The following is a 12116-nucleotide window of genomic DNA, read 5'->3' as shown; positions in this document are numbered from 1 at the left end:
AGTTCGAACTTCAAGGGACTGAAAATAATGTCTGAATTGCACAAAAGTATGATTTATCGAATGACCCCAAAAAGACTTAACTAGAGCCACTTGCAGCTTGGCAAATTTATTTGGTGGAAGGCTATGCTATGGCTTCTTGCTTTTAAGATGAGAACTGTGTGAAAACGACTATTTTTTGCATTCCCATCAGTGCTTTGTTGCATGCATACTGTCGGGAGCATCAAAGCAGAACTGCTGCAAAGGGATAAGGGCCTCCCTGGCATGCTTCACGGTGTGACACAGTGATGGTGGAGCTCCACTACTACTGTGTCACACCGCTCACAAGCGGCAATATCGCATATAAGGATGCGTCACAGCATAAACAGCGAGTGGCACATGACAAGCATGCAGTTTCAACACGCCAGAAGAACAGAAGAGCCACGCGGATGAATGTGCTCAGCAGTGCCGCAGTGACAAGAAAAAAAATATTGATAGAAAAGACCAGCGGCACATCAGCCGGCACCTAAAACCGCTCATTTGGGCTCGTGCGGTTGGGTGGTGCAGAGCTCAGAAAAGCAATACTGAAACTACGCAGTCTGACTTTTGTTAGAGACGGGGCCATCCATTCGTCGTCATACATGCCGCTGTACGCATTTCAGAGGTACGTGAGCGACCCTGCAGCCTGGAACTCTGGTTTTGAGTAGAGCTATGGGGTCAATCGCATGTCACGCTGGTTAGCTCTGGACACGTAGTCCTTTCGGGAGCCCGTTCGCATTAACTGGTGCGAGACCTGTAGCATCTGAATTAACAAGCATATGATGCCATAGAATTGCTTGGGCGTTGGCGGGGCGGCGCTGGTAGTTCAATTTATGCAGATCTTCTAATCAATGGGATTCAAATCAACAAGCTTTTACTGTACTGTGCATTTTTGGGTGCACTCTCGTTGTTGTTTGCAGTGAAGAACACTGTGCAGCAATCTAGTGAAGTGATTTATTGTTGGATTTGCTTTCGCATTGAGCCCAGCCAGCTCGCCATTTGTGCGCATTAGGGGTTCACTCAAGAACAGGAGTGAACAATGTGCCCTGGTGGGGAACCTGCATCTCTAGTGCTGATGCAGGAACTTCCAAGGCCAGGCAGGTAATAGTCATGAAATAAAAGGTATCAGGGAAAAAATACTGCGGCATCCATCCGCTCGCATGAGCTTGCATCTTGCCCATTTTTCATGACTGATGTCTGGAAGCAAATGCAACGGATCCCAAAGTTTTGAATGCTGATATGTATAAGTTTCTTCTCAAGAAAAACTAACAAAAAACACCTGTTTACTATGACTGTTTTTGTGGGACGCAAAACATGTGTCTAAAATTCTCCGAGAATTCTTCGTGTGTCTAAATTCTTCAACCTCTCGCACGACGCGTTTAAAAAAGTTTATACAAGCGCACTGCCTATAAGGCGTGGCTGGTTCTCCGACGGTACTTACCCATAGCCGTAGAAATAGCGCTGTACGAGAAAGGGATGAACAAGTTGTGGGAGGCGAAGAACCTCTCGTGGCCAAGCACAGTTGCAGGAATCCGCAAGTGGTGGTGCCACGTGTACTTCACTTTTATGTGCTTTTGTGCCTTGTTTTCGGTATGGTGACATATTTGCTGTCAAGGTGACTCTAGCAGCACACTAAGGACGAGGCACAAGAACAAGAACTACGAGGGGACAAGGCGCTGAACTATCAACTTTTATTTTGAAAAACGAGGCGGACCAGTATTTAAGAAGAGCCCTATCAGGCCACGTGACCACGAAAACAAGTCAAAAACCAAACGAAAGATGACACAAAAACTTCAGGTACAAAGAAGCGAGGGCTAGACCTCACGTGACTAAGAAGGGAAAAGCAGAATGCGAACAAGGAAAAAATATAAGATATCTTCATACAAAAGAAACCAACTCAGGTAAAAAATTTGCACAGCTCAAACTTATACAACAAGAAGTTCAACCAAGCATAAAAAACCAAACCTAGAGCCACCTGGAAGGGAAAAAACAAATCGCCAAAACTATGACATTATGCATGATGACAAACTTGATGAACAATGATCAGCCAACCCCAACATGGCAAAAAAATTTGAAAGCAAGAAAGGGGAAGTAAAAACGCTAAAAACAATGGAAATGCCAGCAATGAACACAGCAAGAAAAGAAAGTAAAAAACACTAAAATCTTGACGGTGAGCGTGAAAAAGCCAACAAATAACACGGCAAAACAAAAAAACACCAAAGAAGTTAAAAACCTTGATGTGAAGAAAAAAAACCAAGCAACTTAAAAAGTGTTGTTAATATCTAAAATTTCGTTTTAAAAATGCCAACTCTTTTTCCGTCAAAGAAACTGAAGGTTAGCTGGCACACTGATCATTCGAACGGATTATGTTGGCAGCTTCTATTATCTCACGTGTCAGCTTTTTTCCCTGTTTCCCTATTACTGTGGTAATTTTTTACCTGAGTTGCTTGGTTTCCTTTGTATGAAGATATCATATTTTTGCCTTGTTCTGATTGTTTTTTTCCTTCTTAGTCATGCGAGGTCTTGCCCTTGCTTCTTCATACCTGAAGTTCTTGTGTCATCTTTTGTTTGGTTCTTGATTTGTTTTTCGTGTTCATGTGGCCTGACAGTGCACTTCTTAAATACTGGTCCGCCTCGTCCCGAACAAAAAAGTCATGATCGGAATTCGCACGTTGGAGTGGCCAAGCTTTCTTAGTTTCGAGTAGTAAAATTTGGCTTCCTTTTTCAGTCATTCTCTGGTGGCACTTCCAGCTGCAAGTGCCATCTGCCTAAAAGAAATTGACATTTGTTCAGTCTTCTAAATAATGTGTAAAGTTCTTGTTTATGCTGAGCTTATTTACTGTGAAGCATTTTTTTTTCATTCTTTTTGTTTGCAATATTTCGTTTTGTTGTGCCGCCTGCTGTTTTGCAGATAGTCTCAGCATTTTTTTTAGTTAGGTTTACTGTGTTTTACAGAATCACTGTGTGTACAGTTCTCGTTCTGGTGTACTTCGCCCTGAAAGAACTGTTCAAGCAGTGTGTAATATCACAGTGGTGGGAATGCCGTGCTAATGGCGCCACTCTGCGCCATTCCATTAAACCTGCTACATGCTGCAACAGGTTTATGCTTTTTGATGGAATTGCGCCAAAATACTATTTCAGCAACTTAGAGCCGTGACAAATGTAAAGAGGCTGAGAATGTGTAGCTAAGAAGATGACTGATGAAATTCGACCCCATCCCGTTTTGCTTTCTAGCCCTTTGCCGTCTCTGCTTTTAGTACACAGTGTGTGCGTGTTTTGCACTTCTTTGATGGTGTTGCCAATGCTGTGCCATATGAACACGGTGAATGCACATGCAAAAAAAAAAATACTTTTAAGCGGCTCAAATAGGGCCAAATTTGGGTGCTCCTAGATGTATCGGGCTTTCGCACAGCGCCGTAACATGTTCCATAAGTTCAGTGTAAGACAAGGCCACAAGAACAGTTTCGGATGCACTTCAACTGGTAGCTCGTTTCCTCGAACCTCATTCGCACTCGCTTTTAACAGTGCCGTCAACATCCAGGCTTCCGGTTTGTTTGTGGAGTAGAACCATATTAATTTGAACTTTCAGTCTAGAAAATTGGTTTGTGTAAATAAGAGTTGTAAATAAATTGAGCAACTTCCAGTTATGGGGTGGCATTCTCCGTGGGTCGGCATACGGTAGCCACATTGCACATGCAGATGTGCACATGTGAGCTCAAGCTTGTGTCGCTGCTGGACGTTTTCCACAGCACGAGCTTGAATTATGTTGTGCGAAAAAGTCCCAACAAAGTCACTTCTAAAGCAGCAAAGCGATTGGAAGCAAACTGCAACACTGAACTCATCAGCAGAGAAAATAACCGTGCTCTTTTAGCACCAAGCACGTGAGGACTGATCATGTGCAACAATATGCTTCGTCACTCGAGGTGCGGCTATGTTGGAATGCAAGAAACCTGTGCTATGCCATGAAATGGTGACAGCATGGTCGCTGTCGCCCGGTACGACCCCTGTGCCAAGTGGCCTGTTTATTCATCCCAGCTTTCCCGAACCGAATTTCTTCAATTGGAGCGCATTCGAGATAGCTAGCATCGCAACACAGGAGTGCAATCATGTGCCAATTTTTAAATCTCACGGGCTTTATTTAAGTTTTAAAAAAATAAACCAGGCTAAAGTGATATTGAATAAAACAATTGAAATGGGCGTTTCTCAACATTCACTGTAACTTTTGCACTGAAAAATTTGTGCTAATGTTAACAATACAGAATATCACTCATTTTTTTAAACAATAAGTAAATTTGAGTGCATTAAAGCACAGTATGCAGACCTCGCTAAGACGACTGCCTACAATCCTGCTCTATTCAAATCTTCATGTAGTGCATTGTCATTTTTAAGGCGAAAGCCTTTAATGGCTCATCGTTGTCCGTCCGCCCGCCGCGAAATCTGTCACGCTATAGCTGTCAATCAAATGACGTCAACTCGATAAGAAAAAAAATCCTTTTGCACAGTGGGATTCGAACCATCATCCTTCCGTTCCACAGCTGAACGTGCTAACAACTATGCTACTTCCTGCCAACACATATGTTGTTCTGCTTGTCCAGCTTAAGGACGCTGGAGTGTGTTTGCGGAAAGGCGTCGAATCAGACGGATGCCTCCCAAACGCCCTCCAGTGTCTCCAGCATTTGAGATTCACAAACAATTGTGTACTTAACATCTTAACCACACATCAGTGACACAAGCAGCAACACCGCGCTAAAGGCTTTCGCCTCACCGCACTTTAGGTCAACAAAGTACCCCCTGAATTTTTAAAACCATGGCTCAAGTTAGTTGAAACCCCCTGTATATTCGCATTTTTATCCTATATTTCAGTATCGGGCTCCTGCTACAAAACACGAGGAAGCTGCTCTGAATTGAATTTTTGCCTGTTACAAAGCCTGCTCCAAAATGCTGTTGGACATTCCCACCACTGATGTTATTACATGACCATTCCGAAGTTCTCTGCAGGCTTCTCCTGGCTTAACGTCATCGGGAAAAACATATGGCTTCTGACAACGTGATGCTGCAGGTATGATGCATACCGATGCAGTGTAATCTGGTGAAGAAAGGCTGCAACGCAAGCCGAGGCATCTCTAATCTGGAAAAGAAAGTCGGCAGGGGAACGCTCGGCAAATGAAAAACTGGTTCAGAGGCCAGAGTAGAATATTTTGCCCATTGGGCCATGCCATTTGACGCCACATAGTGTACAACAAGAAGTGGTCTATTTTGCACACCATGCATATTTCTTGTGTTCTTGTAATGGTTATTGGAGTGTATACACCAGACACAATGCTCATCCTTGTGCAATGGGGCTCAGTAAACCTCCCCTATTGACAGCACTCTTCACTGAGTGTGGGTTAAATTGTCATCAGTATTGAACTGTGACGCTTCTATACGCCTTTTCTACTTGCTATGATGTTGCATATGTGCAAGTACATGTGTCCATTCATGTTTCTTACTTGGCTGCATGTATTGACAAAAATGTTAGTTGGCCAAAAGCATCGCAGTGCTAGTTGCAGTGATGATTCTAAAAAATTATAACAAGACCGGGATAGTTGTACAGTAAAAGCTCATTAATTCGACCCTTGTTAATTTAGAAATCCAAATAATTTGAACACAAAGCATGAAAATTATGAAAAAAGAAGCCTTCGTTGATGTCACTGCACATGGCCAGCCAAGTCATGACCTGCATCCAGATATCGTCAGGCTTGGTATCACAGTATGAGCCACCATTGCATAAAATACGAATTTGTTCATTTAAAGGGGCTCTGAAACGGGCTCTCAGTAAAGCTGTGTGGTATTCCTGGGATGTTAAAGGATGCCACTTCACAGATATCCTCCAGCAAGGATTTTTTTAATGCACCTTTTAGAGGCTGAGTTATTTCTACTCAAAATTTAAATTTCAGCGTCTGCATGCCTTTCTGTCTCCTTTCGTCATTTTTTGCATGCTGAAAGGTCGGCGCTCCTCTGCCGACCCCACCACCACCAAAGCGCACGAGGATTCCCTGGAGAGGGGGGGGGGGTCATCTTGACCCACCAGAGCAATGAGGCCGAGGCTGACCGGCCGTGGCTATGGTAGCTGCCTGGCTTCTGAAAGAGTCTAGCCAATAGCCATCTCTTGGCGGAGAAGGGTGTGCAAGCATGAAAAAGTTGCGGGAAAGGTCTCGCCAACTTTCACCTGCGATTGTGGTTTCTCTGCTGCTTGTAGAATTGTAGAAGTTTATTATTTAGCTCAGGTGTTAATGACAACACAATGTAGCGATTGAGCGAGTTTATGTGCTCTGCTCAGACAGTGCTTCAGAGCCCCTTTAATTATTGCGAGTTCCTCACCTTAAAAAAAAGCAATTTTCTGCAGCAAAGAAACAGAGGTCTAATTAAGGGTGGCCCGTTTTTAAATGGCATCAAATAAACGGATTCCTTATAATTTCAGTCGATAACCATTTAAGTGTATATGCTGTGATCAACATGTGTGTGCAAGCTGTGGGGCTCCATGCTGTGTGGTAATGGAACTAGCCTTGACTCTCTTGTGCAGGCAACAGTTCCCGTACTGCTGGAGGACAACATCAAGCGGGAGATTCCTCTGTGGGAGAGGGAGATGGCTGAACTGTATGTTCAGCAGAATTTTGCTGGGTAACAATTCCTCCTCTCTTCTTCCTGTCACTGCATGGGGAGCAGATGTAGTTAGTCTTAATTTTGTATTGAAAGAAATGTGTGTGGGATATATTCCTTATATGTTCATCCTTAGGGCCGATCATTAATCTCATGTGAAGCAACTTCAGTTTCTCTATATTGTTATTGTGTTATCTGATTTGACAGTAAGAAATGCTATGTTAGAACTAACCAGTATTTATCCTTACAATTCGCTTGAAACAGCATTTGCAATGCTCTATGTTAGAGGCTGTTTTTACATCACCTGCAAGTGGAGTTCCATGCTTATTGAATGTATTCAACCATTGGTAACACCTGTCTTTTTTTATGATTATTTGCACATGCTAATGTTTGCACCCCCCTTCTTTTTTCTTTTTGGCTACAGTACTGAGGTGGCTGCACAGGTGTTTCTGTGTAATGCTGTGCGCCGCATAATCAGTGGTGAGCTGTTCATATCTGGAGCACAGGTGAACTTTGCCACTCTTGACAAAGGCTGCATCATGTTCCTTAATGAGGTAAGTAAAAAAAAATGCTAAGGCACCTGATTCACAGGGTGTCCTGTATTGCACAAAAGAAAGCCATTTAAACCGGCAATTTAAACCAGCAAGCAATTTTAAATGTTTGAAAAACTATTTCTGCCATAGGTAAGGTAACATAGATGGCAAGCAATTTATCACTTGTGCAACTTAGCAGTTGTTTTTTATTTCTTGAAATTCAGACAGGTAACAGTAGTAGATTATTCTGTAGTGGATTTGCCTGTTAATACTATTATTGATATGACTGCAAGGAAGATTTATGGCAACTTGCACACACTGGAGCCACCTTTGCTTGCACTGCTAATTGATGTAGCTGTCTACTTCCATGCATTTTTCAATGAAATACTATGATTAGCTAACTTGGCCAACTCTCTGCAATAGGTATTTTGCAGATTCCAGAGAAACTGATGGCTAACTCACCTAACGGCAGTTGAAGCCGGAGATTAACACTAGTAGTGTGTGACACCATCTTCCAGCTGTGACTGAAGCCAGTTACCATTGGCTGACCAGCAGTTGAAACTGCGTAACAGGGGTGTTATAAAACTGATTTTGCTTTCGAACAAGTAAATGTTTTGTTGCCATCTAGTCTCATTGCTTAAGGTGAATTCCACTGGTTGATCTGGATCGGGTTTGCGACTTCCAGTTGTCAGCACACTCTGCGGCAGAACATGCATTCTATCTTCCGAGCAGAGGCAGATTTAGCCAGAAATCCAGGGGTGCGATGCCATCACTTCTGCAATGACCAGGCTGTGTTTGCCTGTTTTCAGCACAGCTTGAGACATCGTCGGTTAACCCTGGACGTTTGTTTGCATTTTTGACTGCGCCGTAGTGCGTCGTTTAATTGTGTAGTTGCACTTCTCGTCCTAATTAATTCGGAAAGCAGTTAGTGGAGCTCAATGACCACTCCAGCAACGATGGGGAGGTGTTTGTCCTAGAGAGGTGCTTATTAAAGGGCTATAGGCATGTAATTTTGTCGCATGTTTTCTTCTTTCAATTGATGCGTTAGACATTAGAAAACACGGCTCAGTGCATGGTATTCACCTGTGATCATTAAATAATTTATTGAATTTCTCTCTCATGGTGCTTCAGTTTCGGTTTCATCAACTGAACGATGGCAGTGATGTGTAGTTGGCTTTAGGTCATGTGAGGCACAGAAAGCTATAAATGCTGATAGGTAGTTTTAACTCACTACAGCGCTGAAATCAGCGTGCTTCATGAGCTGGAATTACAAAAAACAACGTATCAGCAGTTATATTGCCGTTATTTTCGTGCCTTGTGTGACCATAAGTTCAACTGCACTTCATGGATATCTTTCAGTTGATGAAACCGAAATTGAAATAGCATAAAGAAGAAATTCAATTACAAATTATTGAGCAATCGTAGGTGAATACCACAGGGTGCTCCATGTATACCAATGTCTAACGCATCGTCTGAAAGAAGAAAATACACAAGCAAAAATTTGATGTCCATAGTCCTTTAAAAGAATGTTTCCTGAATTGTCTCACAAGCAGTCAGAAATCTTCAGCTACATCGCCACCACAGTGCACAACTATTCAACCAAGTGGTGCACACATACACAGGGCATGCTTTCATCCCCAGTGTTTATCCCGGGTTGTCGTTGACCATTCGGCATAGCAAAGTGGGCCGCACCTCACAAGCTAAGTGCAAGATACTGTGTCATCATCACTGGTAATTGTCAGGCGAAGATGTGCAGGTGGATACCAAGCCCAGCTTTTGGGAAAAGGTTGCGAATGAGAACTTCCATCTGGCTCCCTGTTGGAGCCTATTTGTGTTTCAGTGGACGGTCAGCACTGGGTCGCCGTGTGGCAGATCTACGTAGTCACTCTGGTGTGGATTCAGCTCTCTGCTCCAAATCGTGTAGTTGAATTCGTCTTTACTGTAGTCATTGTAGGGGTTTTTTTTTTACTCTTCATGTTGGCTTTGTTGCTGGCTGCTGCCTTTGTTGGGCCCTTATTGGTTGTCAAGAGCGCCATAGTGACTCATGGCAAGCTCAGGTCATCATCAGATGTGTATACTTCACAACTTCACAACAAGTTTTGATGTCGCAGACTCTTCATATTTGAAACATGTAGAGTTAAGGATAAGCTAAATTTCACACAAGCCAGAAATGATTAGGCACTGAAGCAATATTTAGGCTAGAGCCATCTTGGGTTATATTGACATCCTTTCACAAATTGTGAATTTTTGTTTGCAGCTGCTGAAAAACACTTTTTTACCTTAGAAAAGTCATCTATATGTTGTTCTTTCTTTTCTTAAGCTACATCAATTAAAGTACCCTGAGCAGTTCCTTAGCATTCCGCTGTTTTATGCATGTGGAACCTTTCGTGAAATAAACTCAGGCTTTTGATGCAAAATATTCAGGCTTGAAATGGTAGGAACCTCCCGATATATTTGCATAATTTTTCACTGGAATACTGTTCATCTTGAGAGGGCATTTTCTGCCGTCAGTGTTATTGTTTGTTGGAAATAACATTGCTGCCTATTTTGTTCTTTTGTATTCTGTTGCCAGGTGTTAAATGCTGTTATACCAACTCTGGACGAAAAAGAAATGGGCTTCATGAGGAATTTCGTTGGGTACGTTGCCATTGTTATTCGTCCATCCAAAATTCCCCCAATTTTTTCTTTTACCACGTTTGTGCTAACATCCTAGCTTCAAATCTGAATAGAATGGTAATCAGTCAGATAATTCAGTAGCACTAGTACTTTCAGATATTTGATGAGAATTCAAATATTTGATATTGGAATTCTCAACTAATATGAGCCCCAAACAGCTAGCCACGCATGCATTGCTGCTAAGATTGTTGCTCCCCATTTCAAATCTTTTGAGGCCATATCGCCGGGCCAATGTTAATCTGCTTCAAACTGCATAATTTATTATTACCGCATTTACTCATGCAGTATGATCATTTTTCTTTTTTTGCATAGAATTAGGGCTTCATAAAGGGGGTGCGCAAATTACATGGAGATTTCAGGAGCACGTCCTTAAAGGTGCACTAAAGAGGAATCTGAACTTGTCTTTTTACCGCTGGAACTCGATCTACACGTTCCGAGTATTCTTAGAAACTTCGAATTATTGTCCCGTGCGGCCAATTTCCCTATCTTAAATCGTGTTAAACGTCCCGGCTCCTGCTTTTGAATTCAACGCTTAAGGTAGGAGGAAGGAGGAGTCAGCCAGTGCGGGCAGTGTCTTTCAGCCAGTCTCGTGGCGGCTAATTTGTCCTGGTTCCCGTCTTTTTTTGAATTCAACGTTTAAGGTAAGAGGAGTCAGCCAACGCTGGGAGTGCCTTTCAGCCAGTCCCGTGGCAGCTAATTTTCCTAATTTTCCACTATGTTGTCTGCGATAAACTGTTTATTCACAGAAACCTAAAAAACAAAAAAGCAAAAGCGAAGCCGCCACGGGACTGGCTGAAAGGCACTCCACACTTTGCTTGACTCCTCCTATGTTCAGCATTGAGTTGAAAAAATGGTGGGAGCCGGGACGTTTAATCCGATTTAAATTAGGGAAATCGGCCGCACAGAACAGTAATTTGAAGTTTCTGAGAATGCTCGGAACGTGTTGATCGAGTTCCCGCAGTAAAAAGACAAGTTCAGATTCCTCTTCAGTTCACCTTTAAAGCTCTACAACAGTCATAACCCGTAATATATGCCTTATATTGCCACTTTTACATTGACACTCCAACATGCCTCCCCTCGTTGGCCAAAAAATTCGATACATTCACAGAGCCAGCAGTCGGGCAAATTGAGATAAAAGGTGGCTCAGCTGACTAGCAGCATATCGAACAGCAAACGGTTTGGTAGTTTCAGATTCTGGCACATGCCAGAGGTTACCGGCAATTTGCTCTCGCAACTCTTCATCCGGGAAAGCGACCACCAGCACGGACAAGCCAAATAAACAGCATGCAATTCCAGTTTTAGGAACGTTGGTGTAGAGGCGTCTTCACACCACTCGCACCTTTTGCAGCTGCATATGATGACGCAGCCGCGCTGATCTTCCCAAGCCTGCCTTGCGCACACCAGGGTGCATGCTAGTTGTCTGGCACAGCAGGGAGCGTAAAAGTGCGAGTAAAATTTTTTTTTTTTCGTTAACGAGGGTAATAAATTAGGGGCATGCAAATGATGTAAGTAAATATGGTAAGTTTTTTCTTACTTTTTACCTGTGATAGGTTGCCACGCATACCAGTGTTACAGGTTCATCTGTGCAGTCTGTCCAGTGTGCCTGCCTGATGCAGTATGTCTCTTGCACTTGGCATTTGACATGACAATCGATTTTGCATTTGTTGTTAGATAACGGGCTTGCTGCTACGGCTACCGCAGGTCTCAGCTGAGCAAAGAATGTGCCTTGAAAACAACAATATGCTGTAGGCATTATTGCTATTATGTGTTACGTTTTAAATTGGTTGTTAAAAACACGTACCAGCAATAAGCCTAGAAGGCAAAGCAACGTGGCTTTGGAATGCATTACATTGTTGAAAAGGTCCTGTATGCCTCATTGATTTTATTGGGCTTTTGTTCTCGACACACCTGCATTATGTGTTTTCCTTGCTTTTTTTTTTCCACACCAACACATAATGCAGGGCGTGTTCAAAAATGCCACTTTCAGGGAGAAAATATCGCTGAGCAAATGCTGAGGGAAGATTTGAGTTCAAAACAGTGACTTAAATATCGATAGTGTTGTGCAGTATTGGGACACCTTGCTGTTACATGCCGTGTGACATTTCTCTGTTTAAACACTCTGTTACTTGTTCGCCACGGAAATGATGAAGTAGCTTATGTTGTGTCAGGGCAGTTAGCAATTTCAACTCACACTTTTGCGAGTTAAGACAGGCCTCTTCTGTTACTTTGCTGTACAGAACTTGGAAAGTAAAA

At 42.7% G+C, this 12116-nt stretch overlaps 1 protein-coding gene across 1 annotated transcript in view; it reads left to right on the top strand.

Annotated features, from left to right (window-relative positions):
* The window catches only part of LOC144114527 (integrator complex subunit 8-like), a 96883-nt gene that overhangs the window by 31938 nt on the left and 52829 nt on the right, over window positions 1-12116 (top strand). Inside the window, exons 9-11 of the mRNA XM_077648332.1 lie at window positions 6578-6675; window positions 7079-7208; window positions 9760-9824. Of these exons, the coding sequence (XP_077504458.1) occupies window positions 6578-6675; window positions 7079-7208; window positions 9760-9824 (293 nt within the window). The remainder of the gene's footprint in view (window positions 1-6577; window positions 6676-7078; window positions 7209-9759; window positions 9825-12116) is intronic.

This window comes from Amblyomma americanum, chromosome 1 (genome assembly GCF_052857255.1).
Source record: "Amblyomma americanum isolate KBUSLIRL-KWMA chromosome 1, ASM5285725v1, whole genome shotgun sequence".
Lineage (NCBI taxonomy): Eukaryota > Metazoa > Arthropoda > Arachnida > Ixodida > Ixodidae > Amblyomma > Amblyomma americanum.
The sequence above is the reverse complement of the archived record's forward strand: the minus strand, read 5'-3'. Positions and strand labels throughout refer to the sequence as shown.